This window comes from Stegastes partitus, unplaced genomic scaffold (assembly GCF_000690725.1).
Source record: "Stegastes partitus isolate 25-593 unplaced genomic scaffold, Stegastes_partitus-1.0.2 Scaffold103, whole genome shotgun sequence".
Taxonomy (NCBI): domain Eukaryota; kingdom Metazoa; phylum Chordata; class Actinopteri; family Pomacentridae; genus Stegastes; species Stegastes partitus.
Window position 1 is genome coordinate 618,571 of NW_007577834.1, and position 20,658 is coordinate 639,228.

The 20,658-nt window shown below is 40.6% G+C and overlaps 1 protein-coding gene across 1 annotated transcript in view; it reads left to right on the forward strand.

Moving 5' to 3' along the window:
- me1 (malic enzyme 1, NADP(+)-dependent, cytosolic) overlaps window positions 1-20,658 on the forward strand; it is a 90,046-nt gene that overhangs the window by 27,803 nt on the left and 41,585 nt on the right. Inside the window, exons 2-3 of the mRNA XM_008277620.1 lie at window positions 5,035-5,168; window positions 9,033-9,182. Of these exons, the coding sequence (XP_008275842.1) occupies window positions 5,035-5,168; window positions 9,033-9,182 (284 nt within the window). The remainder of the gene's footprint in view (window positions 1-5,034; window positions 5,169-9,032; window positions 9,183-20,658) is intronic.

Below are 20,658 nucleotides of genomic sequence, written 5' to 3' on the forward strand. Positions count from 1 at the left end.
TTTTAGAAGGTCGGCTGACTGAGCAGTTGACTGAAAGACAAACAGACCTTGGAATTAAAGAGATTGGCAGTTCTATTTACATGCTGAGGACAAAGCCAATATTCAAGTCAAAAGTCAAAGAAATGTCAAAACTGGCGTCAACGGTTCCCACGCTTTTCCAAACCAAACTCTATGAACCATGCCCTGCTAATCTTTCTTGCCTTGAAACACCCTCAACTCCCCCCCTTGCCCTTTTCTCCCTCCGTCACCAATGCCAGGCCCCGACCAAACCAGCCGTAACTTCAATCATAAAGTCACTGTGTGGCACAGGGTTTCCCCCTGCGTACAGACAAGCTGCCGGGACTTTTGTTGGAGATGGTAATTGGTCATTTTGGGCCAGACTCCATGGATGGCATCTATTTCACATGTAACACTGGCAGCCTTTGAGCTGCGTCGGTCATTATTGTTAATGAGGCTTGCTGCACTTTCTAGCCTGCTTTCATTCACATTGGGAGCTGTGATATTGTTATGTAGTTTATATTCAGTTTTTAGTTTTTGCATATTCTTCTGTTGTCTTTTTCTTTTTCTTGATTGATTTACACAAACCCATTTCCAACACAAGAAGACAACAACTGTCTTGCACAGCATTTGTCTAATTTAGCACGAAGAACTTGTACCAAAGTCAGCACAAAGACAGCATGCAAGGCACTTACTTTGTTGAAGTGTAAGTGTATCGGAAGAAGCGTGATGCCTTGCATTGTATTATGTAAGGAAACAAGCAACCTAATTATAAATGTGTAAAGGATAGACAGCAAATTTCTACTAGGCCGTACCAAACTACAGAAAAGAAGTCTCACTGCAAGTTTTAACTGTCAAACAGTGCCAGGGAAGTCAGATATACGGTTTTCATTAAAGGGTGAACTTAGGTCAAAAGACCTAATCAACAGCTGTTTATTGGTTTTTAAGTGGTCTACAGAATAGAATGTAGGTATTTTACCTCTAATGAATTTGACATTGACAGCAGCAAGGCTGTGTAGATGTCACTCGATGGAGAAATTCCTCTGTGAACACAAAAGTTGCAGATGGAAGAGCCGCCATGAGCATTTTTACCAAACCTGACATACAACTGGAACGCAGGCTACACTTTGATTCATTTTACATGTTGAAATTACTGATTAATTAGGATACAGTCTGTTTTCCTTCTGGTTGTACAATCCATAAGGAGAAGTGCAAATGAATTCTGGAAAGTCTAAGAGTCATCAAAGTATCAGAAAATGAATTGTGTGGACTAATTATAGAGCTGCTTGTGTGCAAATCTGTTCAGTTAATCTGTACAAACAGGTTTGTTTGTCCCAGAGGAAGCGTAAGCCGACATGAATAAAATGTGTTTCTGCTAATTAGAGGCTCCTGTGTGTCTATTTGTGTGGGGTTTTTTTTTAATTTTTTTATTTTCCTTCCCAAATATGTCAGAAGCAGCTAATCCTTGTGCAGAAAAACTAGACAGAGAATGTCAGTATGCAGTAAGTGTTGCCATGAGAATATCTCAGCTAATGAAAGAGCAGCGTGAGGACTGCATCTCGTTTTATAGCCTCATATTAAGCTCAGTTTGCCTCATATATTTTAAAACTCTTTTCTGCCTTACATCCCTCATGGTCAGCTGCTGCAGACGGCAGAGCGGCGGTGCAACGTGGGGCAGCTGCTATTCCCAACGCACACAGAGTCTGACGCGAACAGCTGGCTCTCAGAAAAATAGAAAATCTTTTTTGATAATTGGGGAAGGTTGTAATTCAGAGCTGCTTCTGTCTATTTGAGGGCCGTTAAGTACAGACTGCATCGAGCCTCTGCCAGTGACAGACGGATCGGGACTTGTATTTTAGTATCTCAAATAACTGATGCCCTTTTTCCAGTCATGCTTAGATTTAGGACTGTCAGCTAAAAAACTGAGATTGTTCGTGTGAACTGATGTTTGCATGCTGTTGTGTAATAAGATGCAGCAATTTGTGCTTGGTTGTAGACAGTAAGAAAACACTGAAACCCATTTTTTCAGATGTCCTGCCAAAAGGAAAATGGCATGTTTCCTTCCCCTTGTTACTCTCAAGAATCACTGAGATTAAATCTAAAATCAACATTTTGGAAGGCTTTTTTTTCACATAATTCAAGCCTAATAAGAATTTGGAAGTGCCTCCGTGGTCAGGACTGATGGTTTGTCTGACGTCAGAATCATCACATTTTATTCCAAATGCTTTATTCTGTGTCATATGCTTTTCTACTTCTAGCAGCGTGTCGTGTCATCAAGTGCAATTTCTTTTTTACCACCACAGAACTGTTTTAACACAACCAGATACATAGAAAGTGCCGGTGGCTTGGAAGGGCTGTAAATGGTGGTGGCCCGGGCCAAGCATCCATGGATGGTATCCAAAACAGAGACATTTACAGCCCGCCTTCACTTCTGTCTCACTAGTCAGCAACAGTAGCTGGCATGTTGAGGCTCACCAGGTCGCTGAACTTTTACGGACAGAAAAAGGATTGAAAAAGCCCGCCGTATCATGCCTGACTTGCAGAGAATAGTGGAGAATGCTGTTCCAGTTTTAAAAATGGACTTGGTGCTTGTTTTGGGTGCTTTGGCCCCCTTTTAAAATCAGAGGAGCAGTGCTGTTGCTATTGTGCCTCAATCATATATTGTCGCTATTTTCTGGTGTCGCCTGAAAGTGCATTGCCTCTCCTCAGTGAGATCCTTGTCTTCTCTTTGTATTAACGTCCCGGGTCAGAGGTCAGACTGCTCAAGGTTACAACTTTGACACTCCACGTGTGCATGTTTTTCAATATTTGCATTCAGAGGTGAGGGGTGAGCAAGATAAAAGCCAACATAGAGGCCGGAGTGAAGCAGGTTATTAGTCTGGGTCTTGTTGTGTGTGTTTTGGAGGATATGCATTGGTGAAAGCGGACATCACACCAGAATGTGAGCTAGCGGCAGCCTGTCTGAAGACAGACTCACTGAGAGGGAGCCTCTCTAAGAGCAAACACCCCAACAGAGCAGAGGACATGTTTGACATGCCACCGCTCTCATCACTCAGGAATGCCTGAGTTGAAAGCATTGCTGAATATATTTTATTTGTTCAAACTAAATACCAAGATTGCAACATCATTGACAGCGATTAGTACTGCTTTACTAGCAACAAATGAACTCTTTTTTTACCGAAAATACATCATTTTACCTGTTTATTTTAAATTGCATTTAGTCACTGTTGCATCAGTCTTTCCTATTCATCCTCAGTTTAAGGTGTAGTCCAAGTATCTGCACAGTGAGAACAGGAACTCGTGATTTTCTTTGATGCAGATTGTGTTGAGTTTGAAGATTAGGTGTGAGACCGCTCTAGTCTGACTTCTCTACCAAGATTCATTAAGAAAATTCCACAATGCTGTGTTATGTCGACCTGTCAGTCACGGAAAGTCAGATGCCAAGACCTCAGTAAAGGAGGTTTGTGAGTGCCTGGACTGCGTTTACATGGACATGTGAATCCCTCTTGTCTAGGTTTTGAACATACTGGAGGAATCTGGTTGTGTGTATCTCTGTATACAGAATAAATACTCGTCTATGGGTTACTGATTACTGCATGCTACTTACACAGTGATGTGTTCATGCATGTGTGTGTTCTAAGCATTTCTTCATTGCCCCCACAAATATTGCTGTCATTGTTTTGTGTTTTTGTTATTCCACAGCAACATTTAATCAATTAATTAACTAAGCGTTAACTATTACATTAATCTACAACTATTTCCCTAACTGATTACTTGGTTTGAGCAAGGTTTTTAAGAACAAAAGTCCAAATTTTAGCTTGTTAAATTTGAATATTTTTTGATTTCTTTACACCTCTATGGCAGTAAAAAGAATTTCTTTGAGGACAATATCTTGGGGGCAGCAAGGTGGCTCTGTGGATAGCACCGTCTCCTCGCAGCTAGAAGATCCCCAGTTCGCGTCCCAGTTAGGATGCCCAGGATCTTTCTGTGTGGAGTTTGCATGTTCTCCATGTGCAGCGGGGGTTCTCTCCGGGTTCTCCGGCTTCCCCCCACAGTCCAGAAATATGTTGAGGGTAATTGATGATTGTAAATTGTTCGCAAGTGTGAATGTGTGTGTGTGCTTTGTTGTTTGTCTTTGTGTAGCCCTGTGATAGTCTGGCGACCTGTCCAGGGTGTCTCCTGCCTTCACCCTAAGTCAACTGGGATAGGCTCCAGCCCCCCCATGACCCTAGTGTGGATTACACGGTGTACAGATAATGGATGGACGTTATCTTGGGCTTTTTGTGACACCTGTTCAAGAAAACAAGTAATCAAATAATCAAGAAAATAAAAACAGATTAACTACTTGGCTAAAGCTGCACCTGTGTGTGTGTGGAGATGTCTAAATGCACCAGTGCCCTGCTTTTACCACCACCTAGCATATGTGGTTTTGGATAAAGCCTTATCCATTGTTATTTAACTTGGATACTCATGTCCATATGAACTCTGTCACTGACTGCAGGCTCTGACATAAATCAACTGCAAAGACAAGAGTGGGCAGTCAAAGGAAAGCTCTGTGTTGTTTTTCCACCTCCTGGATGTCTCATGAAGGTTGGCGGTGCTTTGTGTGTCATCCACAGACTGTACATAAAAGATGCACATCATCTCCAGCACTGAAAGTGAAGTCATGTCAAGGTTCTTGGGCCTGTATTTTTTCTATAGGCCAGCAGAGGGCGACAACGCTGGTGGCTGGAAGAAGTCTAACTGTATAGAAGTCTATGATAAAATGACACTACTCCTCACTTGATTTGCTGCCTCAGTAGATATTTTTCAAATGAGTTTATGGTCTTAATTGTTAGCTTCAAGTCTTATTTAATAGAGAATGTTGTTTATTTTGTAAATTGTGGTCCCATTTAGAGCAAAATGAATGACAAAACAGGATGTGTTTTAGGGTGTGGCTACTGTATGAAAGACAAGCTGCTAATGTATTGCTGTGCATGGTGTCCTCACAGTGGTGGATAATGGAGGTTTTATTGTGCTTTGTGTGTGTTCTTATAGGGTATGGCTTTCTCCCTGGAGGAGCGTCACCAGCTTGGGATCCACGGCCTGCTGCCTCCGTGCTTCATCAGCCAGGACGTCCAGCTGCTCCGGGTGCTAAAGAACTATGACATGAAGAGAGACGACCTGGACAGGTGAGACTCAAGACAGTGCAGCTACAGTGAGTGCCTTATCTACTATCAGCATCGAATCAGCAGCCCTTGAAGAGTTGAGTTTCAACTGATCCTCTGTGCATGCAGAGGTCCTACATCTGGAAGCCTTCAAAACACGAGAGGCAGATTAGCTATCAGCCCCTCTGAGATCTACATCCACCCCTAACACCATAGATTTTACTTAACAAATCTCCACACTGCTCTCTTTTTCCATTTCTCCGTCTCCTCCCTCTTCTCCTTGTTTTTATAACCTCCACAGCCACCAAATGAAAATTTCACTTCAGTTTTGCACGCCTCATTAGACACACAGGCCTTGTAGCTTTTAGTATTATGCAACGAATGTACCGCATGCTAATATTTGAGTTTGGGCTCTTTGATCAGCTGAAGTCATCGTCTGCTTTACTGGTTTGAATTATCTGCAGTTTGCTGAATGTTATCTGTCTGTGAAATAGACTTTTGTTCCAGTGGCCATCTCTCAGCCAACCATTCCATCAGCTGTCACTCCTAATGTCAAGTAGGAGTGACTTTTGCCTTTGAGACAGGATTTAGGGTCAACAGCAACTAGACAGCTTCTAAATAGTTGTGTCATTTTCCACTATAGCAACATCCCAGCATTACCATCTAAAAACAGTCATTATGAACTTGTCACTGCTGTTCTCATGCCCTATCAATGTCACTGACAATCTGTCTCTGGGGCTCAAGTGTGTTCCAGCTTTGGGCTTTGGTCCCATGGATTAAGGACTCTTATTCGCCTGACATTGCTCAACCCTGCTCTGTTTGCATACAGTCTGCTCCCCAACTCTCAATCCTTCTTTGGTATTTACTCCCAGACGCTGTCGTTTATTTTTTACGACCATAACTCAGAACTTTCATTACTTCCCATTCTATTTTAATCGGCTATCTAGACTCCCTTTTTTTAAAAAATATTTTGAATGGAATTTGTCTCTGGTTTGAGCTTTTCCAGACAAATGATGGCAAAGAGAACAGCGCTGCAAGCACATGCATTTATGATCTGAGATGATGGAGTGACTGAAGTACTGACTGTGACTGTTCAGTGGAGGAAATGGATGTTCAAAGGCGCTGCCAACTAAAATACTGCAGTATATAAAATGGTACAGCTACAGGGAAGTCTCACATCCAATGAGGTTGTTACAAAGCAGTAACAGGCTTAAAATGAGCACGACAAAGCAGAGCAGGTTGATCGCTGATGCTAGGATAGATTAAGATAGAGATAGATGACATCCTGGCTGTCTCACTAGGTTGACTTTAAAGGAAACACAGCACTCAGTAAGTCAGCAGGGATACTGCTTTATAAAGCAGCGTGTACTGTAAATGTTCTTGTATACAGGATGTGGGTAGCTCGTGCCTTTTAAGGTAAAGAATGGTGACAGAAATCTCTCTTGATGTTTGCTGGTATGAAATCAAACAACAGCACAGTGCAGATTTGATGTCGAGATTCAATTGTGGTTTTGCTTAATAACAAGTGAAGTCATTAAATGTAAAAGAAAAATGTCAAATGTCTATTGTTGTACTGCACTGAAGCCAGCTGTCAACACAGCTCAAACTTTGTCTCTGTTAAGCCTTTCTTTGCTTTTCCATTCACAAAGGGGCACACCACCTATTTTACACAGGAAGGAATCAGTTCACTTGTCACAACACGATTTCACTGTTTCACTGTCTGTGAAGTCACCTTGTGCAAAGGTCTATACTTAGACAAAAAACAAGAATGGATCTTCATATCTCGATTGCGACTGGCTGTCTTCAAAGCCTCAGTACATTTAGTTTACCATTATTTAAGACAAGAAGAAACTATTTGTCATTTTTGCACAAAAACATACTTAAATGATTGATCATTTATCAAACTGCTTACTTAATGAATTGAGTTATGTGATATTTTTGTTGTCTAGTGGAATAACTGCCTAACTAATCAGTCTTATTCTTAGCATCTACCTAATCTGTTTTCACCATACTTTGAAAAATATATGTTTCCTATTTTGCACCTTGCTTCTTTCCCCCATGGTTTATATAAGCTAAGATAAGATAAGATATGCCTTTATCTCACAATGGAGATATTCACATTGTTGTCAGCAGCTTTACACATAGAGATATGGGACATACTGTACCATAACAGGCTTACTTGGTGACAATTTGCTAAAGAAGTACAGATTCCCACATTGAATTTCCCTTCTGGGATAAATGAAGTATTTTTCATTTCATTTTCATTTCATTCTCCATGAAATTAAATTACCAACTAATGCCCAGAAATATTCACTTTCCTTATTGTGATATACAATCAACCATTCATTGCTAATTTGTAACCTTTTCGTCCCTTTAGACACACACTACCTATGTCAGCCACAGTTATAGGTTCACATCATGCTACCCCTTATAGACCACAAACCACAAAGGGGAAAGGTTTTGTCTTGTATCACTGCCCTGGGTGATGGGAATTGTTTGCTCAGGTAGTATGAAGATAGCACATTCTCATCTACAGACAGAATGTAAAATATGCACGTAGTCTTCAGGTCTGGAACGTAAAGCCAATGCTAGAGTGCTTTAAACCTGTATTTTCTCTAATGGCCAGCAGGAGGCAACAACTGCAGTTTCTGAAAGAAGCCCAAGTGTATAGAAGTCTCTGACAAAGTGAATCTACTTCTCACCTGATTTGCTACCTCTGTGAACACTTTCCTAATGTGTTTATGGTCTCAGTCACGAGTTCCAAGTCTTCTTTAATGCAGCACAATGTTCTTTTTCTAAATTATGCTCCCATTTAGAGCAAAATGGGTGATAAAGCAGGGTATGTTTTAGGGAGTGGCTACTGTGTGAGTTACAAGTCGCTACTGCATGGCAATGACCAAACGTCAAACTCAAGGCTTCAAAACAATAGTCAATAAAATCCAATTAGTGACGTCACAGTGGCTATGTCCATCTTTTATATGCACTCCAGGGTTTCAACTCATGGCCATTATACCTGAGAAAATTTCATGTCTTCAGGAGTCTCACATGTGGTTGGAAACCCTGGAAAAAAATATAGAAAATGGACATTCTGCTGTGAAAATTTTAAGTTAACAGTAACAAACAGCAAACATTTGAGTGTTTACAGCAAATAATGTGTCTAAGAAGAAAATCATTTCACCATGATATCATATGGCCTACAGATACCCTTCTGGTAATATATTGCATGTGGCAGATGCTAATTTGGCTCTCCAATATGAAAAATGTTCACTTCAAGACCAACTGTCACCACTGTGCATTGTGCAGCTGCTGTACCCTAACCTATAGCCGAGAGGGTGCGCATGCTTTTTATCCTTTCAACAAGAGGCACCTTGTGCTCGTAGTTTTATGGAAACTTCTCTGATTAGGACTAGAGCCCTTTCTGGCGTGCTCAACTTAATTTAGGTCATATGCAAACGCTCAGTTCCCGGTCAATCTACAGCCAGAACAAAGAGCTTGTGTAGGCTATCTGAGAGCTGCTTCTTATTTGGTGTATTTTTCAGTCATTTGGAACAGAAGCAAAAATGTCTTTACAAATAATTATTGTAAAACAGAGACGAATTCTTTCCTTCTTTTTCCTACTTTCTCACTCTTTTCATAAAATCTATGCTTTTGCTCTCACTGGTTTGTGCAGTATTGTATCCAGTTAATATAGTATCCATATGGACATAATGTCGTAATTAACATCTGAACCTTTGCTTCCCAATTCCTCCCATCTCCCTGGTACACCTCGCTCACAAACATTTAACATCTGACTTTAATAAACTGCTCCTTGGTTCAGCAGGTATAAGTACTCAAGATGTTACAGATTAACATGCTGTTTTCCTCCCTGCTCCTCCCTGTCACTCCCAGATATGTGTTCCTGATGGGGCTCCAGGACCGCAACGAGAAGCTCTTCTATCGGGTTCTACTGTCAAATGTCGAAAGGTTCATGCCCATCATTTACACTCCCACTGTGGGCCTGGCCTGTCAGCAGTATGGCCTCATATTTAGAAGACCAAGGTGAGTCAAACTCTCAGAGTTTTCTTCCATTTTGATCTACAAACCGGAACATTTCCAAGTAAATAAAGCCAGTTAGCATGATTTGTTCCTTCTCACTTCCCCACTGCTGGGAACACCCTAAAAGGAAACGGATGATGTTGTTTTGTCAGTTAGTTTTCCAATATTCGGTTTTATGGCATTGGTTGTTTTATTGGTTTTGTTTTCATAATTGGTATCAGCTACCATTTCTTTCTACTGCTGCCGTGTGGTATCAATATTTCACTGCTTAAGGCTGTCTTTTCCCACACGGAGTCCACGGGAGAGGACTGTTTGCTCACAGGTGTCTGCCAATAACATGCCATAAAATGCCATGAAATATTGCAAACATGTTGTTACGCTTCACAGAGTTATAAAATGTTGATATATTGGTGAAGGCAAAGTTCCATGGAAATCGTGACGTACTTGAAGCATGTGACTTGAACATCCAGTGCGGAGATGAAAAATGACAGCAAAGGAAGACTTCAGCTCTGTGTGGCTTCATGAGGAGACCGTGACGTTCCTCACATTAACATATGAAAACCAACAGAAGTGCCGTATTCCCATCTTTTTTTTTCCATGTTCTTCCATGGTTTGAGGTTTCATTGGCATTCTTTGACTACATAATTGTGTTGCGCCACTTTTGCAATGGTCAAATTGCACATGAGTGAAGAATTAGCACCAACAACTGTTTATCTTCATGAACCGACTCCTAATATTTGCATAACAGTGGTAGATTTGTAAAAATTGTGTTACACTTGAACCATGTTTGACTGCTGCTTGGCTTCAGTTCTGAACAGTATGACAGGATTTTTTTTCACAGACAGCTAAACATATTTTCACATATAAATCATCAGATTTCAACAGTTTGGTTCTGCCATTGCAGTAAAGGCATAAACCAGGGAGTAGATTTGTGTATGTGGTATATAGCTTGACAGCCAAAAGATAGGCGTGTTGCCTAGTTCTGCTTTGATTTGACAGGCTGGAATTTACTCAGCTTTTTGGGCTGTTATTTCACCCAAGGTTCTATTGAGCTGGTAAACCTAAAAACCATGTAGGTCTTCGAGCATGTAAGCCATAAAGTGTCAAATGACTGGATGTACTGCGACAAAACCAGAACCTCAAGGATTCTTAAAGCTTGTGTATGTTACGCTGAAACTGGTTGCTTTGATGCTATAAAATCTGAACCAAATTTGGAGGTTGCGGTCTCTCTTTCAGCTGGAGTTTGGTTGACAGCTTAGCTCGAGGCAAACCACTGTAAGCTGTTGAAATCACCTTTGGGTTCACCTTGAGTGGATTTGGCTTTGCTCCTAGCAGACACTCACTGGTTTCCTCTATTTCTGTACTGTAAACACACTTTCACTCTCTTTTTTTCACACACGCATGCACACAACATACAAATCTCTTTACTAGTATCTGTTTTCCCTCAAAATAGGTTCATCAGGTCCAAGTCTCTCAGTATCTGACAGCAAAACTCCCAGAGCAGTTACTAATAGATGTTGAGCTGATACTGTTTGCATTCTCAGTGCTGCATTCAGTGCTACGTTCTGTTTTACTTGGAACTTCCTCCCTGCATTTAACCTTATTCAGGTGGTTACAAGTGTTGGGTTTATTTTCACTCTAATGACTGATAGGAGAAAGACCACCCTAGTCTTCTGTCCTCAGTGGGCTCTTAAGCTCACTTACTGCTGTTAAGAGCTATAATTATAGACTTCTGTAAAGAACTAAAAGGTCGCCAGCAAGCATTTAACTTAAGGGGATATCTCAAGTTGGATAAAAATCAACAAACAAGCTGCACTTTGAAAGGTCATATAATACAGCATGTTAAAACTCATTTTTAAGGGTTCCATTTCATAAGGATGCCATGTAGCTATAAAGGTTTGCTAGGTATTTTCCCCATCATGCATCTGCTTTGCAGCAGTGCCAGAATGTTTCTTAATTCAGTGATGGCTTCGTTTATGCTACCTCCTTCGATGCTTTTGACTATCTGTGAAACCGCAGTTTTCCTAATTGTGTCCAAGCAGTTTTATTATAAATGCTTACCTTGGGTACATTTAAGATGCTTGGAAACCCAATTTCTCCCAAGCACATAGCTTTGTTACCCAACCAGCTCCCTGTTGCCCTTTCCCTGCAGAACTATGTGGAAAATATTCCTAGCATGCTTCCCTTCTTCTCACACTGAGCTGGCTGGAAGAGTCATTTTATACACTCCCTCTGTCTCACAGCACAGTGGGCCAGAACCTGCTGCCAGAGCCCCCAGGGTTGGGAGTTGGGCCTCTAAGAAATGTGCATCAGGGGGTCAGTTAGTAGAATACAGTAGGGACAAAGTCGACGGCCTTTAACAGATTTGCAACCTGGCAGGTAATTCAGCCAGGTTGTTTCTCTGTGCTGAGCATGCCTGAGAAAAGGACCATGACGCACATCAATCTTCATTTACTGCATTTTAAAATTATCTCTATGCTTTTAATGTTGCTTCTGATGACATTGGTGGTCTGTTGGTCTATTACTTTGTTCCATAATGACAGTTTGAAGGCCTTGTTAGAAGTTTTCCTACGTCTTATCTAATGTCACATGACATTAACATTTTGATCTAGTCTTTTATCACAACAATTATTGGATAATTGGCAAAGGTGTAGAGGTGTTTCTATGCAGATAGTCAGAGTTAAGTTCTTTATTGTGTAGTTACCTTATAATAGTCACAGATACAGTCTGTGTGTCAAGGCACATCTTGTAGATTAAAGCTGTATTCAATCATGTTAAAGTCTTCAATGTAATCTGTTGTGTTACGCTGTCAATAAGGGGAAAAAAAAGTCTGCCAAAGCTTAAACCGATGATGGCTGTGATTAAGACTGAGTTAGAGGGAGTCACAACTCATAAAGAGTCAACCCATTATGTTGGATAACAACACTACATTGGCAGATATGTTGGTGTGTGTCGAAAGTCTCTGATCTGCAGTCACTGGCCTCACCAACCTCCAAAATGTTCATTGTTTGTATTTTTGGCTGTTCTCCATCTGCTATCCTCCTATCCTCACCCAACCCCTCCTGCTATCCCTCACCCCCATCATCCCCACCCCTACCCCAACCGGTTGAGGCAGATGGCTGCCTTCCCTCAGTCTGGTTCTGTTGGAGGTTTTTTTTTCTCCTTCCCATTAAAGTTTTTTTTTTTTTTTTTGTTTCCTTCCCTGCTTGCTCATAGGAAATCTGAAGGGAACTTTGGATTGTTTGGTTCTCTGTTCTTTGTTTAAATTTCGTAAAGTCTTTACCTCACTATGTGAGGTGCTATGAGATGACATGTTGAGAATTGGTGCTAAATTTATTGAATTAAAGTATGAAAATGGCAATGATGCAAATTTGAGTCTAAATACATCTTTCCATTGACTGGACTTAAATGTGTGCAATTACACCACTTTTAAAACTTGCGTCACACTATGTCTGAATACACATGGTTGCCATTTTTGTTGTTGTTTTATATGATTGTTAAGCACCTGCTCATTTCTGCTGTGCATTTCTGTAGTGTAATATCCTGTTTTTTCCTATTTTTCTTTTTCTCTTGAGCATCTTCTAGAAATCCTCATCATGGATTACTGATGCCCTCGCGTGCATATATGTGCATGCATGCGTGTCTTCAGCTGGACCACCATAGCAGCAGATTAGGTCTCTAATCACTAGCTCTCAGGTATAAAGACTTTCTGTGTGGAGGCAGCAGTCTCTCCTTGTCTTGCCTGACTCTACCAGCTAATCTGCCTCATGGAGACTAAACACTCCGACACCGGGCTCTGTACCAGAGGCTAAAGGTCAAGCGCCATTAAGTGTCAAAACAAGGCTGATTCACTGATCTTCAGATGGGCTAGAGGCAGGAAGGAGAGCCGGGAGAAAGGAACACATTCACATCATCAGAAGATTAGTGGACATGCTTACTTTTGTTGGTTTGTCAGCTCATGAGCGGACGCAGTGTTTAGTAGAGAAAGCTACTCTGTCTTCACAAAGTTTGTTTCTGTTTTCACCATAAATGTGGGTTGTGTACGTTGTTTGGCAGCTGAGAGCACTCACTTGTGACAAATGATAATGTTCAGTAGCAGAAAAATGATCTCAAGTACCACATGAAAGTAATTAGATTTAGTTCATTTATTTCCAGTGTCACCTCGCCCTTTGTGGTACGCTGCTATGGAGTGTCTAAATAGACTCTTAATAGGCCCTTTTAACATAAGAGACCATGTTCATGGCACTCTCGAGGTAAGTGACATGAACCAATCAATCTTGCTTATGGAGATAAATGATCATTGGTAGCCCATTAGGGGATTCCTGGTTGAGCGTGAAGGGTCGGCAATTCTGTGCTACTACAGTTGTCTGTCAGGAGCTGGAAAGTAAGACGCTGGAATTCCTGAACTCCGTAGAGCTCCCTGAGGGTGAGGTCCAGATGCTGTCTTTTTCTTCTGCCACTGTTACCATGCGAAAGCCATGAGTCTTACTGCCTGTGTGACTGGAGATCAAGCGTGTTTATGTGATATGAACCACTAGTTTCATGCCGTAAAGGGGCTCACACTGAAATTTCTAAAATGAATCCCCTCAATACTTTCTGATTTCCCTATCATGTCTCCGTCTTGTACCTCGCCCAAACCTACATAACAGGAACACATTACTCAAACAGGATTTAGTGCTCTAGTATTTTCAGCAAAGCAGTGTATGTGGGATTTAGTTAGTATAAAGTACCATGTGTATTTACTGTAATAATGTACAATGCTATATGGGGCAGATGCTGACTGACTAATGTCACAAAATTACTAATCAGTGCAGCAGATCTCGAATATATCTGTGAATGTATCTGTGTGAGGTTATGAAAACCTGAAATATGAAACCATACAGAAGTAATGCAGTTTTATTTATAACCATAGTATGACTTGAGTACAGCCATGCTAAAGTGTTAAGGATCTTTGTTCTTTGATTAAACCAGAGGGTGAGCTACAGGAAGTTATAAAGGCCTAATGAAAGGCATCAGCTGAAGGTGCCACCTCTAAAGGGACACGTGCTGGTTGATGAGGTGTTCCAAACTTACAGATTAGGGGCTTTTGGGCTGTGATCTCTCACTGTTCAGGCCCACACACAGTGTTACACTACAAGTGTGGGGGAGAAAGTGTTTCATTTGGATTGATGAGCATCCAGGGCAAGTAGAAAATACCCACAACTTCAGGATCATTAATCCACTAAGGATTATTGAACTGTGATGGCTTGAAACCATGAATAAGACACAATTACTTACCCCACATAAATCAAGTCCAAGGAGCATTTGTGTTCTGATTGTGACTGATTCCATGACTTTTGCAGATGCATTTATTTGCTGAATTTTTACCCTTTCATAGACCAGGAGAGAGACTTAGATTATGCTGTGTTTGAATGGGAGAAACAATGAAGAAGTGGAGGGGGAGAGAAATGGTTTGGAATTACATTGAGCTCATGAAGAATGTGGCAAACATTTGGAAATAATTACACTCTGGACTTTCAGGACCTTGCATAACAATGTAGAGCTCATGTCCGATGAAGTTTTTGAGCCAGTGAAAGCAGAGAGACTTTGGGGCACAGTAGATGTAACTTTAGTTTTCCAGCAGTATCCCTTAATGTAATAAATTATGTCTTATTTAATACCCAATTTAAATCCACAGCAGTGCCACGATTTAGTGTGTAAACATGGAAAGTAATCAAACTAAATATGTGCTTTGAATAACTGTTCACTTGACTAAGACTACCTACCTGAATTGTCCTTGACCTGCAGTACCAGAGACCATTGCTAATTCAAAGTGCCAGGACTTTTCTTGACTGGGCATGCAGTAGCCTGCCTGGGAACCTGGTGGTTGGGTTTGGCTGTTTAGGAGAAGAAAAAAAGTTTGTTCCATTGTGTCTCTAAGAAACCACTATGAAATCCAAACATATTCATTTTGGTTATTAGTTGAGCTAATGGCTAGCAGCCTAAGAGCTTTTGTTCATGTCTTGCCTCAGACAGGTTTGGCTTCAGTCACACTCTGTGTTGGTATAGATCCAGTCAGGGTCGGTGAACTCACTGGTTGTCAGGTCTCAGCCCTGTCAAATAATCTGCTGTCAGTCACTTTAAGATTTTGAATTTGGGCAGCTGCTATGATTAACATTACATAAACCACGAGCTTGGCAGGCAGGACACAATAAAGAAGAGACAGGAAGCTGCCAGTGTATGATTTGAATGCGAATCTCATTAAAGCAGCAATAGGCATATTGGCAACTTCGTCACCACCATTTTAATGTCTGGGTTTATTTGTTTGAGTGCTGTGAGATTGGTTTAAAATTTGTACAGTTTTGACACCTTCACGTCACTGACAGTTGTGGCCAGAGGCATTATATTTTCTGATTGTCCACCTGTCCGTCCCATTCTTTTGAATACAACATTTGTTGGAAGCTTGAAAAAGGAAATTTCTTCAAATTTAAAGGATTATTGATTTTGGTCAAATGTCACTTTGAGCCCATAGAACACATTTCTGGCCATATGTCCAGAATTCAATCACTAATTATGACAAAAATTGTACACAAATGTCTGAAAGGATAAAAAGATGAATTCATAGTGTTTCATATCCAACATGTCAACGGTAAACTTCTCTGTGACAGCATAATGTTCTGCAAAAACGCTTTCCTGGTCATTATTCAATGCCATAACAAAGATGAAAGAAGGTGAGCCTGACTACAACTTAACTTCTAGATTGTTGATTTTTTTATTGCTAAGCTAGCATTAGCATTAGCACCTGCCATCTTGCTGGCTGGGAGTCAAACATGGGACTCAGCTGCTAAGGGCATTTTATCTCATATGCCACACATCCTTACCACTCAGCCATTGCGTCACCCCATCTCTATTGCTCCTGTATGTCATTCTGGCCTTGCAGCTTATAGCGGACCGTCAAAAGCTTTTTGTGAGTGTTCAGTCTGCCAGTTCGCAGTCTATCAAAGTGTACAGTGGCACGCAACTTGAAGCGAATGACACAAAATGAGCATTTCTAATATTTTCCCACAGACCTTTTTTACTGAAGCTGCTGAATGACGCATTAACGCATGACTCTCCATCTGCTCTAAGGACCAAATTATAGAGCACAGTTCTGTTTGGCTGCTGTTCCTACACCATCTCCACTGGTCAAACTTTGGTGCGCAGTTGTGATATTTCACTCATCCCACACTGGAAAATACAAAATAATGATCATCCCATGAAACCTATCTGATACTGATTTGTAGTTTTAAGGCAAACCCTTAGGTGTCTTAGCAGCATCCAGCAGAAAATTTATTCAACATATGTCGTATAAGTTGGCAACAAGGTCAGATCTTCTCTAATGGCTTTAGCGTGAATTTCACAGAGCACTGGGACATGAGGAAAAAGTTAGAGAAATGGATTTGATGACAGTGATTCAAAAAAGCTGAGCACATACACCCTCAGCTTCATACAGCCATACTAGTAGTGAATGGATATACCTTTCATCTCCCTGCCTTGAGAAAATGTGGTCGAACTATAAAACTCTGAAGTGGGAGAGGTTGGCGAGTTAAATACGATGCCTTATGGAATAGCCCTGTGTTTTCAAATGTGGGCCACTTCCACTACGTTCTGCCTATGTGCTCTGTATGTTTTAACAATGTTATCCTTTCTCTACAATTACTGTTGCAGGGCCCCTATAAACCGACAAAGAGACAGCAAATTGAAACAAAACTATATCATTTCTTTATTACACCTGTCAAGACTGAAATGTGCGTGTATTGCTTGGATGCCAAAACAGATGTTGTAGGTGGCTTTCCCAACGCTAGTGTAGGAGGATTGCCAGTGTCTCAGCAGTGTCGTTTCACACCACCGACCTGCTATGGCTTCATTCCTGCGCAGACATCTAACTGACAGATGGGTATGTGTGATGTAATATCCTACATGTATGTATTCCATGTCAACTGGAGAGACATTTATAATGTCACAGGTCGAAACTTGGCCAAGTTTGGATAGTTTTGGGGAAATTAGCTGGATATCTGCATCAATGTCATTCCCATTTCCCTGACTAGTCTGCCTTCTGATTGTCTATGTGGAGTAGTCTGGCCAAAAGGTAATGGTAAGTGGTAGACTCAGCAAACTTCTTGTGTGCATAAGAGGTGATAGTTTTATTTTACACTGCTTCTCCATTTATGTGAGACTTAAAGTGACAAAACAATACAAGAAAATAATTTACAGTAAAACCTGGTCTGACCAACACCATAAAGTCCTTGACGGCTCCCTCCCAAACATCAATCCTGCATGGTGAATCACAACGAAGGAACAAAGAAAGGTAAGTATGAACAAAGGAACAAACAATTAAACCACATTTGACCTGTAGCTTAAGCGACCACAAGTCCGAAATCAGTAGCCCCACATGTTTGGAAAAAAGTAGGGATTCCTTTACACCATGGCTTTTAACTGAGTCAAAGGTCAAAGAGGTTTCATATGTATTAAATGTGGACAGATCAGTGTTCCATCTCTTATCTATCACATACAAACCATTAGCATCATGCATGGAAAAATGCCTGAGTAGTTTGTTCAATCCAGCCTTGTTTCCCCTTGAATTAAGTGGAAACTTCCCAGAGTCACAGTCCAGCCTTGGTAGTACTTTGTCTTTTCTGGTGTTCTCTTTCTTTTTCGATTCTAGTGGGAAACTCATATGTTCCCAAACAGAGTGATGCAAATATTCTGCAACAGCAGTCCCATTAGATGCAAACATGCCGCCACAGTGTAACTTCAGCAATTGCCTGATGGAACTGTTTGGACTGTGTGGATTAGTGAAGATGATGGGGCTTGACAGTTTGTGGCCACTGAGCCCAACTGCCGGTTTGATTCACTGTGATGACTGTTTTTCCAGGTGTAGCAGAGTCTTGGTTACAAATACAACTATATTTTTTCTGTTACCAAGAACTACTATGGGAGTGTGGGAGTTGAGCAGAAAGTAAGAAACACTTGACACATTACATGGACTTACAATTATTTTATGTCTACCAAGGTAGTTGTAAATTAAAACAAAAAGGAAGAAATATGACATCTACTCGAGGAAAATTATAAAGTAAACCATCAAATGCTGCAGGCCAAAATCACTTATATGCTTTTGTGTATGTTTCAGTGTAATACCCATGTTTCCATTACTTAGATCAGCTTATGTGGTTTTATTCTCCCACACGTCAGGTCTGTGTGCTATTTAAATGGGGGCTAGGAGGTATAGCTAGCTAAAACTGGAAGCAGTAAATCCTAGTTAGCTCTGTCCAAATGAATAAAATCTGCCTTCCAGCACCTCTAAAGTTCAATGTATCCTGTGAATATGAAAACAAAAATAATGTAAAACTTACCTTTGCTATCTGTTTTCCACTGTGTCCTGTCCTGATGTTACCCGAATTGACTCCTACTTCCAACTCAGTACTAAGTGCACAGATAAGAAAATGTGTTATCGAACTTCTCATCGTGAAAGCAAACAAACACAACTCCCCAAAATGTCAAACTGTTCCTTTAGCCAAGAATGTTTAACCACGATGACAACAATTCCCTGGACTTTGCATTTTTAAACCTAAACAAGTATCTGTCCTTAACCCTAACCGAGTTGGAATTCATTCAAAATGGAAGCAAATTAGAAACACAACACAAGTGAAATATTTCATTGAAACAATCTTTGCCTCGCTGTAACCCATATCAGAAACTAGGTCAGCCTCATGTTGACATGGGAAAACTCCTTACTGCCCATCAGAGCTAAGTCAACAGATCACTCATAAATCACCACGTTCATATCTGCACTTAGATAAGATGGTACTTCTTGAAATATCAAATTAAATACATCTTAACAGTTCTGTTTGGTGTTTGTCAGTTTAACAATCATCCCTTCTTAGTTGCTGGATGTGGTGAGAAAGCTCTAAAAGCTAGTTTCTCTGTGTTTTGACAGCTCCGTCAGCGCTTGGCTCAGCTTTGGCCGTGAACACTTGTAGTCCTGTCAGAGATTTGGCCCGAGGTTAGAAACTCAAAACTTGAAGATATCCATCTGCACTCATGAGCTGTTTTAAGTTGTGGAATTAATCAAATAGCTTCCAAACACTTTTAACTGCATTTAACATGTAATGATTAAAACTTGCAATTTTAGAGGGGTATGATGAGTTTCATGGTTTTGGGTATTTTACTTTAAGATAATGAGGACACTGTTTACTTGAATGTTCACTAGTTTGAATCAAACCTGTAAAATGCATCCGTATGTCCAAACTTTGTGATTTGTTTTTTGGTGGGAAACCTGCCATGCACATCAACTGACCTCCATGAACTGTCCTTGCTAGTTCCTCTGGTGCTTATATTATAGAGCATTGTATATTCTTAACATAAACACAGCCTTAAATGCAACTCTTGGGAAATCAAGCCATGTCATTACAGCAACTGATGTTCACAGAACACCTCTTGTACTTCCAAACCATGCAAACCAGAGATAAACTAATGCCTGTGATTGTGGACAGAACAGTGAGAAGATTCTGCTAAAACTATAAAGTGGTTCGATGCTTTAAAAGTCTCACAAACCGCTTCTGACAATATACTGATAAATGCGCATACACATAATGCATGCTGTGTGCTTAATGCTATATAAGCTTATAGTCTGAGGTCTGCATTCCTGATTTGATCATTCTCAAATCAGTAGTGTGTGCATTTTATCAGACCTGCAAACTTTGCCTTGTTGCATAATTTTAACGTCTACAGAAATGTTAGTGAGTACTTAAGTTTCACTTTGCAATGAGGCAAAAAACACACAATAAACTTCAGTGTTTAGTGTATTTAAGTGTCCATGTAAATCTTCTTCACAGTTTGTCCTGTCCACCTGTTCAAATTTTACTTTTTTTTTTTACATAATAAATGCAATAGAGCTTTGTCCATCTTGCTAAAAGCTTTCTGATCCTGGCCAATGTGTTGTATTGTTGTTACGTTACATGTGTTGTAAATATAAATGACATGCCTTGTAAATATACATGCTATGATTAACATCCTGTGTATTTTGGCAGGGCTTACTAGAAGTCTGTTCGCTGAAGCCATCCTGTTGTTTCATAGCATTCATATTTCCACTCGTGTGTAACACTGTCTGAGGTCAAACTTTGAACTTTCATGTCATGCAAAATGTTTGTTTGATAAACTGTAAGGGGAATAATGACAGGAGATTGTCGAGTATATCTGTATATGTGAGTGTGTTGTGTCTGTTTTGCAGCACATGTGACCACTATGAATTGCCGCTTTGACCTACTAGTTGTTATGAATAATCTCACTGTGAGATTCTTGGTGGGGATGTAGACTAACTCTCTAGTAGCCTCTCTGACCTCTACAGGAATGAGGTTTGACCCCAGGTGGTCCTTTTTGACTTTCTTTGATCTGTTTTGATTAAGTCCGACTTGACCTCTTCCCCTGGAACCCTGAACATTCACTTTGATGTAGGGCTCAG